Below are 24,868 nucleotides of genomic sequence, written 5' to 3' on the forward strand. Positions count from 1 at the left end.
CAATTCATTCAATTGTATTTACTGTGTTCAGAGCACTGTACTAAATGCTTGGAAAATAAAATACGGCAATAAAGAGAGACAATCCCTGCCCATAACAAGCTCACAGTATAGAAGAGGGGAGACAGACATCAGTACAAGTAAACAAGCAGTTCCATCAATCACACTTGCGGCAGCCCTGGTTTTGGAAATACATGCACCCTGGTCATTTTTCACTAATTCAAAAACACCATCTTCACTGTGATTCAAATGAGAGATGGCTACAAAGAGATACGAACTCAGAAAATGCAGGAGAACATTCTTAAGAAATCTGCTGTTGAGTTCCTTCAGAAAGCTAATTTGTTGTAAATAATTTAATGAAATAATATATATCATACATGTATCAGCATTCTATAATTAGAATGCCAGGATCCACAGACTTAAATATCTTAGACTGCTGGGCTATTTAAAACTGAGGGAGTAGTGACATCGCAATCAATACAGGCTCAAGCCAATGCTCAGTAGGGACCCAAAACTCCCCTCTCTCACCCCCAATTCCCACACCAGCCAAATGAGCAGAGATTAGATTTCCTGGTGGGTTTGCTCACTTTTAATCCTCAATATTTAATGGCTTCTTTTTCCTTAATAGAATCCAGTCCCATTTGATCAGGCATTGGGATAATTTGGTAATGCAGTCAAAGTTATCATACTGTCATTTCACATCAAGTTTATAATTAGATCATTCATCATTTTATTAATTCAAGAGCTTGCTTTCTTTACTACTTTACTTCAGTGCCACGGCAGTGAAATTCAACTGAGCTCGTCAACACAGCCTCTAAAATGTGTCTCTCCCGGAACTAGAGCCCCTCAAGCAATAACAGATATTATCCCAGTCTCTCATTATCCCAAAGGTAATATTCTTCTCACAAAATGAGGCCACAAGCAGCCAGGTATAAGAATTCCTAGTGGATACAGAATGAGATGGGGCACAGTGTGGTCCAGTGGATAGAGCATGGGCCTGGGAGAAGGAGATGGGTTCCAAATCCACTTTCATCATTTGTCTGCTGTGTGACCTTGGGCAAATCACTTCACTTCTCTGTGCCTCAGTTAAGACTGTAAACCCTATATGGGACAGGGACTGTGTCCAACCCAGTTACCTTGTAACTACCCCAGTGCTTAGTACAGTGTCTGGCATATAGTAAGTTCTTAACTAGTACCACAATTATTATTTCTTTCTGATTTAAAAATTGAACTGAGGATCCAGAATAAAAATAAAAAATGACAGTGACGCATAGTTCATTCTGCCTATGCTGGATAGTGAGGTATACATCTCAAAATGGCTGGGATCTCTTCAAGAGGCTTATATTTGGTGAACTTTCTTCTAGATTGATTTATGTTTTTGTAACCATAGGAGACAGACACAATACAGAAGATGATGGTGTATTAGTCATCAACGCTTATGGTTTGAATTATATTTAGGATGGGTTATCTGAAGTCCGCATGCAATTTTGATTTAACACAGATTTCAAACAGATTTCAGAAATAGGTCATGCATTTTATAGTCAACAGCATTCCCAAAAGAGCATTCAATATTAAAAGCAGTTTGCTTCTTGCTAGCTACTTCTAACACTATTTCAGTAATCGGATGCTTAATTGGAGTCTTACTCTGTCTCCAATGTATCAAGAATATGACTGGTTCAGAAAGTAAAAACAAAAGTTAATTTTCAGAGAAGTTCTGTTATTCCATTTTTTATTCACACTCTAAACATCGAGCATGAAATGTGAAACTGGAGGAAATTGATTTTTCAGAAATTAGATATCAGAAAAGTAACCTCAGTGGGACTGAACAGAATAAAAATAATATTTCATACAGCAAATTTTAGAGATGATCCCAGCAAAATAATTTTTCACCTGTTGTTGGAGTTTTAATAAAGGTTTCCAGTCAGATATACATTACTGGTACTAAAAATCAATAGTATTTATTGAGCGCCCACTTTACTAAGCCTGGGAAGAATAGAATAGAATGATTAGCTATAGTTCCTGCTCTCAAAGAGCTTATGATCTAGCAAGGAAGAGAGACACTGTAATAAACTGCAGTTAGGAGAAAGCAATAGTATAAAGATATGCCTGCCCACAAATGAGCTCCTAGTCTAGAGAGTCATTATATGAGATCTTATTCTTTTGCGATCACTTCCTCCAGGAGGCCTTCCCAGACTGAGCCCCCTTTTTCCTCTCCTCCTCCCCATCCCCTCCACCCTACCTCCTTCCCCTCCCCACGGCACCTGTATATATGTTTGTACAGATGTATTACTCTATTTATTTTACTTGTACATATTTACTATTCTATTTATTTTCTTAATGATGAGCATCTAGCTTTACTTCTCTTTATTCTGATGACCTGACACCTGTCCACATGTTTTGTTTTGTTGTCTGTCTCCCCATTCTAGACTGTGAGCCTGCTGTTGGGTAGGGACCGTCTCTATATGTTGTCAACTTGTACTTCCCAAGAGCTTAGTACAGTGCTCTGCACACAGTAAGTGCTCAATAAATACGATTGAATGAATGAATGAATGAAATTATGGGAATGCGTAACTTAATGAATGCCTAACATGCAGAAGGAACACTCCTTAGGCTCTTGCTTCCAATTTATTCCCATTCCTTCCAACTCTGATGTCTACTAATCATTCTTCTTAACTAGCAATATCAGATCCATCATACTGCTAATCAGTCAACTAAATGCACTTTCAGAAAGAAAACCTTCAACTATAGGGAAAAAAATGACACACACACACACATACACACACACAAATCCCCTAACAAAAGGGATTGATTTATTGCACTCACTACAAAGTAAATTCAACACCAGATTAAGATATGTTAAGATTGGGGCTTTTAGAAACATGACCAAATAATGATTAATACACTGCCTGGGAGATTAACACAGACTCTTCAGTATTCATTTGTCTCAATGAATTAACTCAGTGGTATCTTTTGATACCTTGTGAAATTTTATTTTCATCTTCCTTTAATGGAGGCACTTGTAAGAAATTGTTAACTAAACTTTGTTTTTTGGGTTTTCACTCATCTACATTCATTAGGGCCAACACCAAGGACTAAACCACAACAACCGTTAGAAAGGGGGTGTATCTTTAGGCTTTTGTCCACCACAGATATCGACTGGAACCAGTTCACTCCCCTCTACACCAACTCTCCCTTCTCTGAGTCACAGCACAAGCCATTCTCCTCTCGGGAAGCATCCTCCTAACTCCATTTTGCCAAACTATATCCCTCTGCCCTTTTAGAACTCTTCAACAGCCATCAGATCTGGGAGCTACAATAGCAGTATATTTCCTGTGAGTGGTGGACTCATAAGCCATTGGCCCCGTGAGCAGAGTTCCACATATCCACCCAATTCACACACCCTCCAGAGAACTTATATAAACGTCAAACTATTTCCCTTCCTCCTTTCTGTAACAGTATTTGTCTCCCCCGATAGATTGTAAGCTACATGAAGGTAGGGATCATTTCTATTCATTCTATTCTCTGCTTCAGGGCACGGCCCTAGGTAGGTGCTGAATAAATAGTACTGATTGATTTAGACCCTTTCCTGGGATGAGTAATACATAGAGAATGAACTCATACATAATCAAAAATTAAATAACCGAAACTCTTCCTCTGCCTCCCTTAACAATAATTTATACTCTCTCCTAAACTGTGAACCCTATGTGGGACAAGGACTGTGTCCAACCTAACTTGTATCTACCACAGAACAGTGTTCGACAGATAGTAAGCACTTAAATACCAAATAATAATGATGATGATAATAATAATTAAGTTGCTGGTGAAGTAGGGCAGGTCCCAGTGGATTATAAATTTCTTGAGTCTGGTATGGGACAGGGACTGTGCCTATCTAATTATCTTGCATCTACCACAATGCTAGGTACACAGTAAGTGCCAAACAAATGCCATTGCTATTACTAAGGGTAGGGACCATTTCTTTCAATTCTATGCTATATTCTCAAGAGACTAATACAGCTCATGAACCCAGAGGTGAGAGTCATCTGGGCCATTTCCAACACGAAGAAGCAGCCAATCCAACATCGAGAAACAAAGATGCCTTAAGGAGGTAAAATCTTGTATATGAGCCTTATCTCATTGGTCATGAAAATTTTTTTTCATTTTTAAAATTGTATTAACTTGAGCCATTCATTATAGCTTGAGGTTAGACACAGTCCTCTATAAAACGTTCCTTAGCCATTTATTAAATACTCACTTCAATATAAAATATCTACAGCAATTAGTTAATAGGATTTTAAACCTCTCAAACGTGCAAGAAATCACACTTCCTATACAAATCAGTACAAAATATAATAAAAAAACTTGTCAGAAAAGGCTAATATTGGTATGAGACTTCATCCGTCTATAGTTTCCATAAAATAAGTTTATGGGGAGCTGACCAAAACAGAATATGATTTATTAAAGTTATTAATTTTCTTGTTCTATCATAACTGTGCAAATGCAACACAGTCAAGACCTTTCATAAGAGAAAAGTAAAATTATTATAAGATCACCTGTATAAAGAAGCAATAAAATTTGCCTCGTGTCAAATGAAAAGCCCACTGTCAAACCTTAAGACACTGGCACACAGTTAAAAATGACATCTCTACTGTCAGGGGATACTTGTTTTAATTGAAAATACATTCCACTGTAACCTTGCGGCTTCTGTCTCCTTCACCAGAAGTGCCATCCCCTCTGGTTTAAGTACACTACTGTTCCCTATTGGAAAATGGAAGAAAAGGAGTGGCTAATATTTGAGCTTCATTATTTCTGCAAAAGAAACAGGAAGCACACACATATGGCAAGACTCTCTAGCTGAGGAAATCACCATGATTAGAACTACTCATCCAGGCTTCATTAGTTATTTACATTTATTCCTATAATAACTGGACACCTATTGGCTTCTCCAATGTAATCATACCAGGCCCATCCCAACCACCAAGCAAATTCTTCAACCAGTGAGCCCTCATATTACCAGTTCATTTTTTTTTCTTGTAAATCAAGTTTTTCAAAAGGTTTGCATCTTTTGAAAGGGTTTGCATCTTTGGAAAGGGTTATGGTTTTAACTGCAAACTAGAACCACCCAACTGAATTCAATACTCTTTTCCACTTCCAAATATAGAGAGCTAAGCACCTAGAAAGCATTTAATCAGACCACAAAAAAACTCATCACAACTATCAGCATTTTTTTCAATTCCACTATCAAATATTGACTCAAATAATTCAAAAGCCCAAAAAATTAATTTTCCCTCTAAAGTGGCAGTGGTAGGATGCAAAACTTGGCAGTTAATTTCATTGCTATAGATTCTTACCTTACTGGAGAAATTTCCTTCCCAGGAACAAGGAATGAAAAATTCTTCAAAGGCAAACTAGCAAAGCTGAGTGAAAATTTACATTCTATATTATACTAGACAGTGTCTACTTCAATATTTTCATGAACATGCACACTCGACTAACATGCTATATTTTAAAAGTTCTTAAATGATCACTAAAACATTCCTTTGGGAAAGGATATCAGACTCAATTATTTAGGCATGCATGAACACTAGGAATCAGAATGGGGACACTAAAAGATGGGAAAACCCATCTTCCTTATTGTTTACTGTCAACCTAATCAGGAATCTGCTGAAACAATTTCCTGAAGGGTCAGGAAATTGGCCCTGATCTCATATGCCCCTCATCCCAGGAGACCACATTTAAACACCTACTTTGGCGAAGGATTCCAAAATGTCGAAGCCAGGTGGCAGCTGGGAAGCATCTTGGATTTCTTCTTTCAAGTAAAGCTGTAAGGTCACGGCAAGGTGTCCCAGGCCCTCTCTCTTTTCTTCACTTAGATTTTTAATATCTGAAGGAAGAATAAGTGGAGAATAAGCTAACCTTCTGTGGATCTGTCAGAATTTCAGCAGCTGGACATTTCCAACTCCAAATTTCATTCCAACTAAGCTACTTGAGGGCAGGGAACTGTCTACCAACTCTGTTACACTGTACTCTCCAAGCACTTAGTACAGTGCTCTGCACATAGTAAGCACTCACTAATTACCAATGATTGATTGGTAAGAGTCTCTGACTCTACTCCCCCAAGGATTAATAGGTCAACCCTACCGAACGCATCCACAATTAAGGAAATAAAAGATTAAAACCTTAAAAAAACAAACCACCAAGGTGTGAGCAAGTTTAAGATGGAAGAAATTTAGGGCTTTCTCTATAAAGTCTCCTCAAGTCTGTAACGCAAAACATTTAAGTGCAGCTTCACTTCAATCAAGACTATTTATTGAGCACTTACTGTGTGCACTGTACTAAGCGCTTGAGAGACTATAATTAACACAGTTGGTAGACACGTTCTCTGCCCACAACAGGCTACAGGGAGAGACAAAATATAAATAAATAAATTTCAGTTATGTAAATAAGTGCCATGGGGTTAGGGTGAATAAAAAGGAACAATAAAACAACATTTATTGTTGTTTTTAACACCATGCTGTTCTCCCTAATGCCCAGTTACTGGTATGGAGACTGCTCAATAAAATCCAACATATTACTGTGCTTTCTTTCCCAAAAAATGCTCCTCTCCAATATATGCCATCTCAAATAGCCTCCTTTATATAAAGCGAAATGAGAAGGAGCACAAAAAGAGCTTGAAAGAGCACAGGTTTGGGAGTCAGAGAACCTGGTTTCTAATCCTGGCTCCACCTCTTACGTATGTGAACTTGAGCAAGTCCCTTAACTTCTTTATGTCTCGGAAAATTTCAACTGTAAAAAGGGGATTAAAACTGGGTGCTTTCTGTGGGACAGGGATTGTGTGCATACCCTAGTGCTTAGTACAGTATAAGACTCATAGTAAGTGCTTGACAAATATCATTAAGAAAAAAAAAAAGGTGATCTGGAAAAAACTTCCACAGAATGGTACCCATGATGTCATTATGTTACGTTGAATGTCAGGCCAAACAAGTATGAGGTCATATTGTGTGTCCAGTATCTATGAGGACCACTGCTAACCACTTAAAAAATGAACCTCTTCTTCCTACAAATTGGGTCAATGACTACCTCGAGACTCTGAAATAATGTGTTTCAGTCAATCGTGTTGACTGCTTACTGTGTACAGAGCAAGAAGGAGAAAGCTACTAAATACTGAAATACTGAAAAACAAATGAGACCTAAAACACTAATTCTTAAACTCTAGTTGCTTGCCTAAGTGCAGCAAACATATGCTTATTCACCCTACACAGAATAAGAACTGAATGGGCGCTCGATTCAAGCTATTTAATAGTGAATGCACAAAGACTACATGGCATTATGGCTCACTGAAATTTTTTTACATTTGAAACCATAAGTCATATTAATAAGTGTCCAAGTAGTCAACTCTGTGTCAAACCCTAGACAAAAAGGCAAGTTGAACAAACATTACGTTCCAGGCGCCCCTTCAACTATGGCTTTGAATGGCTCGTGTAAGGCCCACATTTTTCTGGTATGGCTTCAAGTCATTACCTTGTGAAAACAGTTGAACAAATGATTTCTGAAATAATAATTCACTGTCTTTGACAGCTGGGTTAATGCAGCCATAAATCTCCAGTGGGGTTTTTTCCCCCAACCCAGAAATATTAAGAACTCTTGGGGGTGCACGTATGGAGGTGTGAGTCACTTCCTAGAACGGATTTGGGTAGGTGAAGATGACACAGTGAAATCCACCCAGAATTAACATGTGGTTTTGGAAAGCTTTTGCAGCATTACTTGGGATGGTGGTGCCAAGAAATAGTGAATTGCTAAACAATCAGTCTTAGGGGGAGCCACCTCTGCTTTTCTTTCCACCCCAGCTGGTGTGCCCCGAGGCAGGTTCCTGGCCAGGAGCCCTGCTCTTGGTCCAATGGAAAGAGCACTACTCAAGGAATCAGGAGATCTGGATTCGAGGCCCAGTTTCGCCGGAAACTGGCTAATGCGAAGGTGTAAAATGCTCTTATCACTTTGCCTGTTCATTAAATCCTTAAAATAGCTGGTTAAAATGGGCCAGGAAGATGGCTCACAGCACTTCTGTCTGGCCTCCCTCAGGCCAACAACCCCACCTCGCCTTCATACTTGACCATCCTCCACTCTTACCTCCTCTCCTAAAATCACATTTCTTCCATGAGGTCTTCCCTGACTAAACCCTCATTTCCCCTCTCCACCCGCCCCTCTGCCTCACCTGAGCACTTTGCTGGGAACCCTTAAGCACTCTGATAGTCCCCCAGCCCCACAGCACTACTCTCTATTTCCCCGATCTTTAATTTCTTTTAATGTCCATCTCCCCCAATAGACCACAAGTTCTCTGTGGGCAGGGATCATGTCTACCAACTCTGCTGTATTGTACTTTCCCAAGTGCTTAGTACAATACTCTGCACCCATTAAGCATTCAATAAATGCCACTGATTCATTGCTTGATTGTTTCTGAAGGGACACTCCATCATTCATCATCACTTGACCATGACAGTCAGCCACCTATCCCTACCCTCACACTCCAAGCCCATTAGGAAAGAGAAGAAACCAAGTGAAAAAAGCAAACTGCTTCTCTTGCCCCATTAACCAGGGCTCTTGCTCTCACAGTGGTCTGTTTCTGAAATCTGAACTACTCTCATTGCACACCTACATACCCAGCCAACTCAGTAACTACTCTTGGCTGGGTTCTTCCAATGCCATTCCCTCCCCTGCACAACCTCAAAGTAACTTGTGAGGGCACATATATGCTGTTGTAAAATTCTCATTTCAGTGAAACTGGAAAACAAATAAAATCTGATTCCATAGATGGAAACCAGGGAAAGAGGGAGAAAGGGCCTTCAGGCAATTCATCAAGTACCAGAAGGCATTCATTTAGTGAGGATAATGGGTATCTACTTACTTGATTCCAGTTCCGAAAAAGAGTAGAGTTTCTCTGAAGGACAAGATGTTTCTCTCAGCTGTAAAACAGAAGTTGAAAAAAAAAAACACAAAATGAAATTCGTGCAGTTAGATAATAATTTGGCCTACTAGTACAAACATAAGGCTAGGAGTTAGGAGATATTCTAATCTCAGCTCTGCCACTAACCTGCTTTTTGAATTAGGCAAGTCTTTTGTTTATTGTACTCACTCTAGCACTTAGTACAGTGCTCTGCACATAGGAAATGCTCAATAAATATGACTAATTGATTGATTTGTCCACTCTGTATTCCACTTAATTGTAAAATGGAGAGATGATACCTCCTCTCAATACCTCAGACTGTGAGCCCCATGTGTAACAGGGATTTACCCACGGTTTGAACACAGACCTTGACATATATAATTGCTTAATAAATATCATAATCATTATTGGTTTGAGGGCTTGAGCATTTTCAAAGTTTATAAACAAATTTGGCAGCTATTTTTCTGCAATTTCTTTCCTAAATTGGACTCTTTTAAATCACCTTCAAGTACAAGGAATGTATAAACTTAGGTAAGTACTTTAAAAAATGTTCCATTTTCCTATTATCTCAAATAAAACTGGCATGGCTACAAGGCGAGAAGCCTCGGTAAGCTGAGGCAAAGCAAGGGTCTTGGAAAATGCTTTCACCAAGGACAGAGTGCTCAGTGCCCCTGGGAAAGTTCAAGAGTAAAAAAAGGAGTCCAGTCTAGAATCGGGCAGGTTTTGCAGGGTCTCATATCCCACACATTTAGGGACAAATGTGGGGAAGACTGGAAAACATGGTTTCAGAGAGCACTGAGGAAGCCTGACCCCATTTAAAGGCAAAAAATCTTCCAATAATAATGATGGCTCCGTCTAAACTGTATGCTGCTTGTGGGCAGGGAGAATGCATATCAAGTTTGTTATATTCATTTAATACAGAGCCCTGCACACAATAAGCAGCTCTTACATTCCACTGATTGATGATAGATATTAAGCACTCTATGTGCCAAGTACTATGCAAAGTGCTGGGATAGATACAAGATAATCAGATCCCTGTCCCACATGGGGCTCACAGTTTATGAGAGATTCCAATTCTATGAGATTCTAAGAGAGATTCAGCTGTCTCTGCTTTTGATAATAAAACCCCTCAACTACGGACAAACCCATGACAAAATGCTATCAACGGTATTTAGTGACTGCATATGGTATACTAAATGCTTGGGAGAGTACAATCAGAGGCGGTGGACACTTTCCCAGCCCACAATGAACTTAGTCTAGAGAGGTGGTATATTGTATCTGTATCCAACTCTTCTCCAAGGTGACTTAGAAGCCGAGAAAACACCCTAATTCTTCCATTTCCAAAGACAGGATTCTGGACCTCATTACCAACATTCTGGATGCTATGGAGAGGGAAGCAGCAGATTCTGCCATGAAGCCTGGGCCTCATGTTGACTTGTCAATTGGTCTCCCTAATGTGACTGTGAATGTGAATCGTAAATTCAGGCAAATTGTACACAGCTTCACTTACTAGCTTGAAAACAACTTTGCCAAGTAGTCTGACTGAATCGGGAGGAAACCGGGGCTTGGAACTTTGTAGGCAGCTGCATTCTCTTTTGTGGTCCTGCCAAGCTTGTTTCTGTAGAGACAAGAGCAAAAAGACAAAGGCCCAGGATTTATGCAAACTTCACCTTCATTCATACTGATTACAAGGATGTGGTTCATCAACATTAATTGAACTTCCTCAACCTGCTTAACCTCAAAATAAAAAACTGCAAGGTAAGTCCATTACTGCTTGGGTAATAACTTAGTAGATGACATTATTGAAAATGGAGTTATCTTAACTACCTTAAATGGGGCCATTAGTTGAACAAAACAAATTAGAAAATGAATATGAAGTTTCAGGAATGCTGCTTTAATATTCAAGAAACACACAACATTAGTGAATTTTAAACTTGATCATGAAGTGCACAGAGCACTGTAATAAGCTCTAAACTGCAAACTTGTGGGCAGGAAATGTGTCTGTTTATTGTTCCATTGTGCTCTCCCAAGTGCTTAGTACAGTGCTTTGCACACAGTAAATGCTCAACAAATACAACTGAATGGATGAATGGATACTTTGGGGTAGCAGAATAAGAACACCTAGAACAATGTGTTGGGCTACCAAAATGATTAGAGGTGGAGATAATCAATCAATGGTATTTATTATTTACCTTGTGTACATGAAAAACTCACATGGGCTAGGGCCTGTGTCTGATCTGAGCTTAGTATAATGCTCTGCACACAGTAGGTGCTAGATAAATACCATTCACTGATTGAATTATCTGATGAACTTGCAGGCAGGTGGCCACACCTCAAGAACTGAAGAACTGCAAACCAAAAACATAACATGGCTGAGATCCTCAGGTGCAAAAACAACTTTTTTTCTGGTATTTGTTAACTGCTTACTATGTGACAGGCACTGTATTAAGCACTGGGTAGATACAAGCTAATCAGGTTGGACACAATCCCAAACAGAGTTCACAGTCTTACAAATGAGGTAACAGGCACAGAGAATTGAAGTGTCTTGCCCATGGTCACCCAGCAAGACATGAGGCAGAGCCACGATCAGAACCCAGGTCCTTCTGATTCCTAGGCCCATGTTTTAACTACTAGTCCCCTGACTCTCAGGCCCGGTGTCTTGTCGGCTAAATGAGGGATTTAGCATTTCATTAGCATGTCTTCAAGTAAGCTCCCAAGGAACATTCCCAGAAGTATCTGTCCAACCACCACGAGACTTGGTGAAGCAACCATCTAAACTCAAAGTCAACTTCAAATCTTCAAAACAGGATTATAAAATCTGGATGCCAGCTGGCCCCTCCCCTCATCTGGCTGGCAGCATTTCCCTGCATGAGATCATCTCTGGCTCTTCTCCCGGGAGGACAGCTTCTCCCACTAATTCCTTGGAACACATTCTCTGGGTCCCTTCCAAACTGTGAAAGCACATTTAGCTAGTTTATCTGATAATGACTGGGAACTCCTGCAAAGCAAGGGAGACCTTAAAAAGAAATTTGCTTGTAGGTTTTTTTGGCATATAAATGTGGATGATTAGGAAAAACACACAGGATTTTTTTTAATCATCTCAACTGTAAAATTATGCACTACACCGTTTACATTTGAGTAACGTTACAAGAAAATTCTCATTTCAAATTTCAAGTGTCAATGCTGAACCTAATGTTGGTCATATCTAATTGTTGTACCTAATCACACAGGTAATTATAACGTTGAAAAGAAAAAGGTAGGTAGGAATCCATACATATCGATGAGTTTTCTGCTATCGCCTATTGGTAAGAATAGGGAAAACAAATTATCAGTCAACTAATCCCTATTGCAAAAGAATAAGATCTCATATAATGGCTCTCTAGACTGTGAGCTCATTGTGGGCAGGGAGCATGTCTGTTAAATGGTACTCTCCCAAGCGCTTAGTACAGTGCTCTGCAGCTTGAGGTGGAGAAATCCACCATGGATCATGTCACTAGGACGCTAGTATCCAGGACCCCGGAGAAAGGTAGCATCAATATTTTCTCTGGCTGTTTTGTTTGTAAGAGGAAGAGCCCCTTACCTTGTGTCAGGTTCAGGGAGGATGGCATCAACTACCATAGGAGAGAGAGAAGCGGCAGTATTGGCTGGAGCTGCCCACAGGGCAGCTGGTATTAAGAAGGAGCCAGGGCAATTAATAAGAACTGAATGCTCCTCGGTCTCACACTTACTGAAATGACAAAGCTGCCCCCAAAAGTAAGAGAGAAAGCAGGAGTAGCAGCCAGCCAGCCAGCAAACCTCCCGGGAGCCTTAAAGGATAAACCTTATTGTCAGGGACTGCTCAGCAATGACACTCCTTCCCAGGGCTCCAGACAGATTCATAGTCTCTCTCTATTCCCTCCAACCCTCTCTCTCTTCCAGCACTTAGAACAGTGCCCAGTGCTTAGCAAATAGTAAGTGCTTTACAAACATCATCACGTCTATCTCCAACCCCCCCTCCAACCCTCTCTCTCTCTTCCTTCAACCCTCTTTCTCTTCCTCCAGGCCTCGCTCTCTTCCCACTAACCCTCTTTCTCCTCCAACCCATTCACCAGACACCACAACTTCTGTTGCTGCCAGCAACCGAAGTCCTGAGCCACAGGACTGTCACTGCAGGCCGTATTCTGGAGGTTTGCGATTCAGCTGATAACATAAAAAATGGTCCAGGAGAGAGCTAGTTTATTTGTTGTGTTTTGGCCACTAAAGAGGAGGGAGGAGGGGGTAGGAGAGTGGGAAGAGGAGAGAAGATACAGAGGAGATAGAGGAGGAAGGGCAGTCATGTCATTTCCTTGATGCTGTGTTGCTGTTACTCCCACTATCTCCATCAGGTGGTTTCCCAGTATTCTGGACAAAGGCAGGATCTCAGTGAGCTTTGCTGGGGGCTTCAGGAGGCAAGGAAGAGATGCTAAAACCCAAAACCATCCTGCCTACCATGCTCACCTGTTCATTTAATTGAGAGTTGCCAGTTTACATCAAAGTCCCAGGTTTCCGAGTGGGGCTTGAGTCAGGGGTAGAAAACCACTAGAACAATGCCACGAAGGCAGAGACACAATCAATTAATTATGTTTATCAAGCACTTACTGAGTGCAGAACACTGTATTAAGCACTTGAGAGTACAAATGATAAAGTAAACCCGATTCCTACCCTCAAAGAGCATACAGTCTGGTGGAGGCACATTACAGCTCTGCGAATGCCAGGGATTTGAAACTAGTTTCGATGCGGTCTGTGTTACGAAGTGGTTTTGTTTTTTAATGGAATCATAATCAGTGAGACGACTCTCATGAAGCAGTGTGGCCTAGTGGAAAGACCATGGGCCTGGGAATCACAGGACCTGGGTGTCACAGGACCTGGGTTCCAATCCTGGCTCTGTCACTCAACTGCTGTGTGACCTAGGGCAAGTCACTTCACTTCTCTGTGCCTCAGTTCCCGTATCTGTAAAATGGGGGCTAAAGCTGTGAGTTTCATGTGGTATATGGACTGTGCCCAACCCGATTATCTTGAATCAACCCCAGCACTTAGTACAGTGCTTGACACACAGTAAGCACTTAATACCATTTTTTAAAAAACTGAACTTCCCAAAAAGGCTGCAGCAACATTATGGCACCGAGCAATCAGGAACAAGATGGCCTTTTTAGAACAGAAGCTTCAGGAAGATTTAATATTTAGGAGTAAAATTGTAAAACAGTGCTCAACACGCTTTACTTAGGCCATGTGGAACATAATACTGTTACCTTGGAACAAGCTGGCCAACATCTTAAAAGCCTCGCTTGCAAACTACCTTATCTCTTCTGGAAAAACGTCAAGAGACCGCATCATTTTCACCGACCGTAGAGTCAGTCTGAAACCACCGTTTGACCATTCCAGAAAGCAAGGAAAGTGTCCACCAACTCTGTTCTACTGTTATATTGTCCTCTCCCAAGCACTCAGTACAGTGCTGTGCATGCAGTAAGCGATCAGTAAATATGATTGCTTGATTCCAATGACTTTGGAAAACCTCACTGATCTGCCACCATCTGGCACAGCATAAGCCTTTAGTTTGAGTCTTGGAAGAAGGACAGCAAATCATGACGGGAAAGAAAGAGTTAGGATGGCTAAAAGGAAGGATGCTAAAAAGAAGCTCTGCACATATTAAGTGTTTAATAAATATGACTGATTGATGGCTAACTTGTTACCTTAATTTCAGAATGACAAAGCTCTGGCAAATTCTCATGAGAACCAGGCAGCCTGGAGGCTTTGCTTTGAGGCACCTTCAAGATGGTCTGGAACAAATACGCAAATGAAAATCCACAATACTGGAAACCCCAATACTACCTGATGATTCAAAACACAGTCTAGCAATCTAGCATAAACATCCAGCTATGCACCCAGTTCTCCTACACTGCAGAGGCAGAATAAGTTGTAGAGCTCTGCATTAAGCTTCATTGGGTACGAGGCTCCACATCCAACACCACAGACAACCATTTCTTTCGACACTGTATTTGCCCTGTGTCCAGACAGACCCGGGCCATTGGAAGAATGGTCCCTAATCTATTTAAATTGTTCTAGCCCCAAATGCACTAGTGAAAAGCAGACATTCTTGCGAAACACAGCATAGGCACTTAAATACTGTTAATGGTAATGCTCCAAAATATCAATTGAAAGAGAAGAACACTCCATTACCCATTAGCCTCCCATTAGCCCCACAACAGATCTCAAACAAGAATGGTAACCATTGGCTAGAGCATCAAGAAACCTAGCACTGTGCTATCTTAAAGGTTTCCTGTGGTCTGGGGAAAATAAGAAAATGTTTCAAAGGCAATAGCCAGAAACAACAGAACTTCTTTTGGGAAAACCCACCTATGGTAGAAGTGAGTGCACCTCTAAAAATTAAATCCAGATTTGCATTTAAATTCTCTAAACCAAATATACATTTTAGGAAAGCATTAAGCAAGCCAAAAGAGGGAAATAAGAAGCTTTCCTTGTTCATGATCAGAAAGAGAGCCCATTTAATCAAAGCACTTCCTCCATTTTCTCAAGCCTATAAGACTGAAAGTTTACGAATTTTTATCTAATCAGTTCATTTAACTATGCACATTATTTGATCGTGATGATTAAAAATTATGTCATGTGCTGATGTTCACAGATTTTTTTCCAATTTAATAGCAGGCTGTCACTGCTGGAGAGAGATCTTTTATTCAGCAGTATGATTTGATGACAAACGACACTTGGATCCCAGAGAGTTCTTCTTGCCCATTTCTATAGCTTAGACAAACAAAAGGAATTGGGCACGAATGTTCATTTTTATAATCGTGAGGTCACTGTTTAACAGCCCAATATTCTCACTGTCGATCAAATCTGCTACCCATGAGAAATGAGTGTGTGGTTTTAAAACAACCAACATTATTCTGGGCAACAGGACCATGTTGGCATTTTTACCCTGGTCCCACTGCAATTGCCTTTAGGAACAATATGTCTTTTTTTGTGCAAAATCCTCAATATAAATGTTGCTTGGATACCAGGACATGCTAAATACACAAAAAGGACCTCAAATTGGTTAAAAGGTCACCCAGACAAAGCTCGAATGAAAGGAAGGACACACACAGAATCCCAAAGCTTTGTGAGTCCTCCTCCCAAAGGATCCTCTAATAATAAAAATAACATATGGGGTTTGTTAAGCACTTACTATGTGCCAAGCATTGCACTAAGCACTGAGGTAGCTACAAGATAATTAGGTCCCACATGGGGTTCACAGTCTAAGAAGGAGGGAGAACAAGTATTGAATCCCCATTTTGCAGATGAGGGAACTGAGGACCAGGGAAGTTGAAGAGTGGCAGAACCAGAATTAGAATTAGTCAGGTCCTCTGACTACTCCAGGTACTCCCATGACAGAATGATGATGACCTCACCTGTATGAAATGAATTACCTGGGCATTGGAGTGAATTCCTGGAATATTTAAGGTTACAGCATTCCAATCATCCTTCCCCAGCAAACCCTGCTAGGCCGATATGGTCTGACAATGATAAAACCACCAAATACCACATGGAGAGACAGATTTCCTACGGAGAAAACACCAGATGGCTGGGGTTCACATCCAACTAGGCAAATCATTTTTTCTAACACCCAGATTGGCTGGAGGCCAATGTGAATGCCCCCTTCTTTGGAAGCCAAATGGTCAGTGACTTCCCACTAGTTTGTCAGGTGCATAGAGTTCTGAAACATCTTGCTGTAGTTAAGGCTATCAAATGCTATCTCTGATGGATGGAAATAGATTATTGCAGCACTCACAAGATAAATCAATGGTATTTATTGATCACTTACTGGGTGTGGAGCATTATGCTATGCATTGTACAGAGATACACAGGAATGGGATGGCAGAGATTTGCTGAGATTAAAAGAGGCCCTCCAATGATTATTTTAAGGAAATGGTTACTGAATGCATTGTAATAGATGAGTGCTGGATGAAGTTTAATATCTTCCCAGCCGTCAAATGAAAGAGCAACAAGGAAAAGGATGTGAAGCTGCTCAAGGAACAGGTAAAATAATTACAGAAAGAGAATCATTGTGCCTAGGACAAAGGGACAGCCATCTTTAGCCTCCTGGACTAACAAGGAGCATATGTGATGCCAGACCACAGCAGTGTCTTTCCTGAAAGCAAACCAATCCTCAGCAATTGGAAGCCCTTCTTCAGATGGAGCAGCATTTCACACATACCAGCCAGGGGAATAAAACAAAACTCCCTCCCCAAAACATGTTTCTTTAGTCATTTGAGCCCATACCTATGTTAATAACAGCAAAGAACGTTTCATAAAAGGCAATGTCTATCACATCCAATTACAAAGGGAACATGAGCGGGATTTAACCATTTCCATCACTGTGCAGAAAGCTTTTCATCACCCATCAACCACTCAAATGATGGATTACAAACCTAAAATCTCCTCTGTCGCAATTAGAGTCAAGCAAGACTTCCTTTAAGAGCCCCAGCACTGGAACAACTTAACGTGACTCTAAAGCATGGCCCAAAGCGATTTGTGAAAACAAACAGAAGAGTAGCTTCCTCCGTTCATACTGTTTTGAGTTCAGTATTCCAAAAACTGATTTATTAGAATCATATTGTTAAGTGCTTACTAATATGGGATGAATTTTCTACCCATCAGAAATGAATCAAGTCATTCCACAACAAAGAAGAAAATGTAAGCCCAAGCACATGATTCCCATTTCTAAAATGGTCTGTAATTACCAACAGAACATAAAGCCTCTCTCTGCTAATACAGTACTTTTTAAAGTGTGTAAACTGTAATTTGATGCAGTGCCCGGCTGCTTATTTTGCTCAGCAATTGGTTTAATTAGAAGTACACATATTAATGAGTCATAGAAAATCCAGCAGAGGTGTAATAAAGGTTTTTGATTTCTCCTGAAATTGTTTTGCCAGTTGTCATTATTTTGTGTTAATAGAGTATCTCTCCAGAAGAGCTCTGGAAGGTTCAGGTAACTCCTGAGATCGGGTGCCTAAAGTTGTCCTGTCAAATCTCCTCCTGCTCTCTCTGCTGTGACTTTCGGGACCTAGAATGGCAAAGTCCCCAGAGGGATGTAGGATGGGCTACCACAGTGTCTGTCTGGGAGATGAGAGAGAGACAGGCAGCTCCGGAGAAACAGGGACCTAGAACACACCTTACACTTCCCAGGTTGCTAAGGCAATAACAAAACATTGCCAGTTTCTGCTCTATACACAAACACCCCACGTATGTCACCAAGGCCCTAAAAGCTTCCCTGGGCAGGTAGGCTCATACAGCCTGGGTCAGACAATCTAGAAATGACCAGAGAAATCACTCATTCATTCATTCGTATTTACTGAGCGCTGTCTGTGTGCAGAGCACTGTACTAAGTGCTTGGGAAGTACAAATCGGCAACAGATAGAGACAATCCCTGCCCAACAACAGGCTCACAGTCTAGAAGGGGGAGACAGACAACAAAACAAAGCAAGTAAATAGAATTATAGATCATTCAATCGTATTTATTGAGCGCTGACTATGTGCAGAGTACTATACTAAATGCTTGGGAAGTACAAATCGGCAACAGAGATGGTCCCTACCCAATGACGGACACAAATGGGGGCGCCTTTGGGTGCCCGCGGGCAGGGTGGTGCGGGGCCCGACGATAGTCACTCTAAGCTGTTAAGTTCTTTGTGGGCAGGGACTGGGTCTCTCAACTGTTGCATCATGCCTTCCCAAGTGCTTAGTACAGTGCTATGCACCCAGTAAGTGCTCAATAAATACCACTGACTGACTGATTCACTCAGCTTTCTGAATCAATGATTGATGCAGCAAGGTGTGCAGATCACTGAACTAAGTACGTGGAAGAGAATAGTAAAGCAAAAATGACCCTGCCCTCGAGGACCTTTCAATTTAGCGAGGGGAGGCAGACAGAGTTGAAACTGAGTAAGAATCACTGATTCCGCCCTCTAGAAGCTTAGAGCCTAAGGGAAGGGGAAAATGAGAGACACAAGTCATTCACAAATGCTATGGCTTTGACAACAAAAAGTACTGAAAGATAAATAGATTGTGATAGCATACTCTCCCAACTGCTTAGGGCTCCACACACAGTAAGTGCTCAATAAATACCACTGATTGCTAGGGTGACGGTTGGATTAAAGTGACCTGGGAAAGTGGAGCGCAATCTGAGAATGCCTCTGGACGATGTGGATATTCACCAGGGTTTTGCCAGTGAAAGAAAGATGCTTCTATTTTCCTCAAATCTCTCAGAAAAGAATCTCTTAGCTAGCAGAGAGATGGCTGCTCAACAGTCCAGTGGGTAATTTCTGAGATAAATGAGAAGTCATCACAGGTGGGAGCCCTCTTTCCTTGGCCTTGTACACTTCATCCCATTCCTCCCCAAGACCAGTGATCTGGGGTGATCCAGCACAATGTATTTGCTACTTCAAAGGCAGACAAATCCTGGTAGGCTTAAGGGACTTATAGATTTCCCATGTCACCACCAGTCTCCCTCCAACGGCTGATCATTTCTCTAGCCTCCAAACCACCTTAGCCAATTTTCCTGTAACAAAACCTTGGGCTATATTACCAAAGTCCCAGCCCCAAGGGGTCTAATACAGTTACATTGCAATTGCAAACTCTCTCTCTCACCCACTGTTCTTCTGCAGAGTTCTTGGCTTCTGTTCACTACTGTTCATAACTCTACTTGTCAGTTTGATTTTTGTTCTGTACTGGCAGCAGCCTCGATAATTACAAAAGTTTCTGGGAAAGATAAATGGATCCATTTAAAAATGTATGCTTCCGGACTTTTCTGGTTTCCAAGATGAACTTTACTTATACGCACGCACACATACAAAAGCTGGTACTATTTCATGTAATGATCGTTTTGGGTTTACTAGCTATTTTCCCATTATCTTCAGTAGTAAATCAGAACTTGGCATTATTGATGTTACAGTAAATGCCTAATATATGTGATACACACATGTGCTCTACAATGAATCAAATGACATACTTATCTACCTTTCTCACTCCCCATCCCCATTCACTCTAATCCCAGAAGAGCCACTTTTCATTCCTGCTTTAGGGAAAGTAGTAACACCACAGATACAGATTACACATAAAGATTTTCAACATGGATCAGCAAGACATGTTTTGGATCCCTCTGGGAGCCAATTGTAAGATTATATGCGTACTTTTTCTCCTCTTAGTCAGTGGTATTTATTGAGCACTTTCCTCAGAGTATCATATGAAGCGTGTAGGAGAACAGATACAATAGAGATGGTAGACATAATCCCTATCAATCGACCAACTGTATTTATTGAGCTCTTATGTGCAGAATATTGTACTAAAGTCTTGGGAGAGTACAATATAACAGAGTTTTCCCCTGCCCACAGTGAGCTTTTGGTTAGGAGGGGAAGACAGTGACATACATAAATTACAAATTGCAGTGGGGCTGGAAGAGGGGTGAGAAAAAGGGTACAAATCCAAGTGCAAGATCGGTGCTGAAGGGAGTAGGAGAAGAAGGAAAGAAGGTTTCTTTGGGGAAGGCCTCTTGGAGGAGATGCACTTTTAATAGGGCCTTGAGGGTGAAGAGAGTGACTGTCTGTTGGATATGAAGAGGGAGGGTGTTCCAGGCCAGAGGCCAGATGTGGGAGAGAGGTTGGTGGCAAGATAGATGAGATCAAGGAACAATGAGTAGGTTGGTACTGGAGGATTGAAGTGCGTGCTGGGCTGTAGTAGTAAATCAGGGAGGTAAGGCAGAAGGGAGCAAGGTGACTGAGTGCTTTACCCTCAAAGACCTCATATAAATATGAGAGGTAGTATGGACTAGTGGAAAGAGCACAGGCCTGGGAATCAGAGAAACTGGGTTCTAATCCTGGCTCTGTCACTTGTCTGCAGTGTGACTTTGGGCAAGTCACTTCGCTTCTCTGTTCCTCAGTTACCTCATCTGTAAAATTGGGATTAAGACTGTGAGCCCCATGTGGGACAAGGACTTTGTCCAATCTGATTATCTTTTATCGACCTCAGTGCTTAGTACAATATCTGACACATAGTAAGTGCTTAACAGATACAATTTTTTTTAAAAAAGGCGCTTACAGCCTAACAGATCTATTTCCTACCTGTAAATTATTTTTATGTCTATACCCCCTACTAGACTGTAAATGACTTACTCAATTTCACTCTCCCAAGAGCTTAGTGCAATGATTCACATTTAAAGCAGGTGCTCAATAAATACTGCTGATTGACTGATTACAGCAGGAATAGCCCTGAAAAAATGGAAGACAACTTGAGAAAGGAGCATGGCCTCTAGGGGACCAAGTTAAAGACTATAGAGAAAACCAAGGACCGGTTTAACAGGTAAGGAGGCCAACTGGTCCTGAGGCCTAGATCTACAACAGCCCCCACCTACACAAGGTGGGCCACATTCCAATACGTCACTTGCCTAAAAGGGGGCACATGCACCTGTACATGGGCTACAATTTCAAAGTGTCGCAAATCACTAACAAATTTTTTGTAAAGCATATTAGCCACCAAATACATTGCTTTGTTTTGTTTTTAAATGGCATTAGTTAAGTGCCCACCACATGCCAGTCACTGTTCTAATCATTGAAGTAGATGCAAGTAAACCAGGATGGACACAGTCCATGTCCCACATGGGGCTCAGTCTTTATCCCCATTTTACAGATGAGGTAACAGGCACAGCGATGTGAAGTGACTTTCCCAAGGTAACACAGCTGACCAGCAGTGGAGTCGGAATTAGAACCCAGGACCTTCTGACCCCCAGGTCTGTGCTCCAACCACTTCCCACACTGCTTCCCATAAAACCCAGAAGAAGTGAAATTCATAAAATGGACTCTTTTCATATCTTGACACCCTCTTCTTCAATTTTTTTTAAGAGGGGAAACTGTGTTGCTGCTCCTGAATTCTGGGGGCTCAGCTTGCCTACCCCGAGCAATCAACGGTATTTATTGTGCATTTACCCCAGTATATGTATACTGAAATGAAATGTATACTGTCATAACCAAGCTCTGCCAGGTGAGACTTGTGGTAAGTAGATGGCAGCAGGCTACCGAAGGAGCCAATGGCGAGCTGAAGTAGAGGAAGTGAATACTTCCAAATAAATCCTTTCAGAAACTTAACTGAAGCTTGATTTCCTCCTCTGAGGCACAGCTCTGCACTGCTGGAGTATGACAGTGGCAGTCAGACACATCAGGGACTCTACATTAAGAGGCTTTTTAATGAGGAAATACTGCAGACATAATAAATCTAAGAAAAAGGGTCAAAAAAAAGGGGAACACCAGGTAGTGCTAATAGTGACTGCAGCCATGAACCAAAAGAAAAACTTTAAGTGCAGGGTGAAAAGATTCTTGGTTGCATATAGATCTTGTCAGCTTCACTGGCACACATGAGTAACCATCCCCATGGCAGGGGGCAGTGTGCATGAGGTAGGAACCCACTGTACAAAACAATTTTCTCAGTCCCAAATATGCTTTTCACCATTATGGCTGAAAACATGAAATTATGGAAAAAACCAATTACCTGAATTAGTCAGGACCAAGGGTAGTTCAGATCATTCCAAGTTCAGGTAACAGAGCAAAATTCCATTTGGTGACTTACAGGTGGGCACCAGTTTTGCAGGAATAATTTGATTAACTGACAGAGTCCATTTGGTTAAACCACAGTTCACTTAACATTGGCTTTCAACTCAGAGTGAGTGTGTGTGTGTACACACACTACATGTGCATACAAATCTGTACATACAAAGAAAAATTCCCAGGCACTTTGTAGGGTAAAAGAAATGGAGAAGTGATGATAAAGCATGCAGTGTCAGACATAGCACAGAAGGACGTTTGTCAGAGGATTGGCTCAACTTTACCTATGTCTTGCACTCATGGGGCCACGATTATGGTTCAATACCTTTTCAGAATATTTCTTTGGAGCTCAAAATTATTTGCTCCAAAAGACATTTGCCCAAAGTCAATGGCTCATCAGCAAGGCCCCACAAGTCCTGTTTCTTTCACCCCTGCCACACACATACGCACATTCACTTCTAAAAAGAGGCTCAGAAGCACTGTGAAGGAGGGTTCTCAGGCCTGCAAGGGAGGAGAACCACCTTGGGAAGGTATGAAGTTTGGCCGAGGGCCTGCTTTTCCCTTTATGGGCCCATCAGTGCATCAATATTAGGCCTATTTGGAATCTGCCTTCTACTGCCAAGGAGCACACTTCCAACCAGCTCAAATTTAATACTTCTCTAAGAATCCTCTCCTGCCAATTTATAATTTTCGTAAGCTATAATTTGGAGGTCTCTGAACCACTTCGGACCTATTGGTCAGATGGAATTCCCTTCGCTTCTGTATATATGACTAGTTACATTGCAAAATGACAGCAAATGAGGTTAAGTGCCCTTATCCCTAACGCAGTTCCTTCCATCCGCGACTTCATCAAGCTCGTTCCACAACAACCTTCTTCCTCTCACCCAAATTCATGCCCCAACCGCAGCCCATGGGGCCTAAGAGGAGACAAGAAGAAAATCTCAAGAAGCCATACAAGACTTCTCGGAAAGTTAGAAGAGGACTCAGAGAATTGGAAAAGATTGGCAGGAAGAGCCATGGTGAGAGACCAATATGAAAAATGTATTTAAAAGGAGAATCATAAGAGAAAAAGCCTTTGAGGCCCAAGAAAGAAGATTGTGGAAGAAAAGCGAAAGGACCAACCAGAAAAACACAGTGGGGATGGAAGTTCCTAGAATTAGACACAGAGATGAGAATGTTACATCATTCTGGAAGGTGAACCCAAGGTGTGGTAGATAAAATTATAATGATATAAAACTAACAAGTCACTAGAGAGGATAGGAGACAAAAAGGAAGAAAGGGAACTCTGATAATATGTCAGGCAATCAGAAACAAGTTTTTAAAAGAAGAATTAGAGAAGAAAAAGTATTGGAGAAGAATGTGATTGGGAGTAAGGTTCCCAGACTGAGCCCCCTTTTTCCTCTCCTCCTCCCCATCCCCCCCGCCCTACCTCCTTCCCCTTCCCACAGCACCTGTAAATATGTTTGTACATATTTATTACTCTATTTTACTTGTACATATTTACTATTTATTTTGTTAATGATGTGCATTTAACTTTAATTCTATTTGTTCTGACGACTTGACACCTGTCCTCATGTTTTGTTTTGTTGTCTGTCTCCCCATTCTAGACTGTGAGCCCATTGTTGAGTAGGGACCATCTCTATACGTTGCCAACTTGTACTTCCCAAGTGCTTAGTACAGTGCTCTGCATGCAGTTAGCACTCAATAAATACAATTGAATGAATGAATGAGTAAAGCGGAGAAAATGACTGGAAGGAGAGTACAGAAATCAAGAGAAAGGAGATGAAGTAAAGGGAGGGATAAACCTGAATCCACTGGATTGGGGGAACTATATAAGATAGGCATTTCACTGCCTAGAAATGGCATTATTCCCAAACAACCAAATAGAATGTTGTGCATACAGTCCATTCAAGTTAAACCTATTTGACTTCTTAAAATCCTGGAAACCAATTCATGGAATTTCTCAATGGAATATGTAAAAGGTAGGGAACATCAACAGGTGTCAGAAAGACAAGAAATTGAAGAGTTAAGAATTTTCCTATTTTACTTTTTTATATTGAAGGGTCATTACCTGACATACTGAACCACAGTATCTGGCAACTTTGCATCGAGAGCATCGGAGAAGATTTTCATTCCTGTTGAAGAAAGAAATTCTCTGTTAAGTAAAAAATGCCACAAATTATCCAACTAGCTGAGAAAACAAAATCAAATAGAAGCAACATGGTCTAGTGGACTGAGCATGAACCTGGGGTTCAGAAGGACCTGAGTTTTAATCCCCACTGCACCACTTGCCTGCTGTATGACCTTGGGCAAGTTACTTAACTTCTCTGTGCCT

The 24,868-nt window shown here is 41.1% G+C and overlaps 1 protein-coding gene across 7 annotated transcripts in view; it reads right to left on the reverse strand.

Moving 5' to 3' along the window:
- Positions 1–24,868, reverse strand: part of SMYD3 (SET and MYND domain containing 3) — a 344,076-nt gene that overhangs the window by 261,315 nt on the left and 57,893 nt on the right. For all 7 annotated transcript variants that reach the window (XM_038761108.1, XM_038761104.1, XM_038761103.1 and 4 more), the window contains exons 2-5: positions 24,605–24,668; positions 10,446–10,553; positions 8,897–8,954; positions 5,742–5,878 (exon numbers count right to left, since the gene is read on the reverse strand). In XM_038761108.1, coding sequence (XP_038617036.1) covers positions 5,742–5,878; positions 8,897–8,954; positions 10,446–10,553; positions 24,605–24,668 — 367 coding nt within the window. The remainder of the gene's footprint in view (positions 1–5,741; positions 5,879–8,896; positions 8,955–10,445; positions 10,554–24,604; positions 24,669–24,868) is intronic.

This window comes from Tachyglossus aculeatus, chromosome 19, assembly GCF_015852505.1.
Source record: "Tachyglossus aculeatus isolate mTacAcu1 chromosome 19, mTacAcu1.pri, whole genome shotgun sequence".
In the NCBI taxonomy this organism is placed as follows: Eukaryota; Metazoa; Chordata; class Mammalia; order Monotremata; family Tachyglossidae; genus Tachyglossus; species Tachyglossus aculeatus.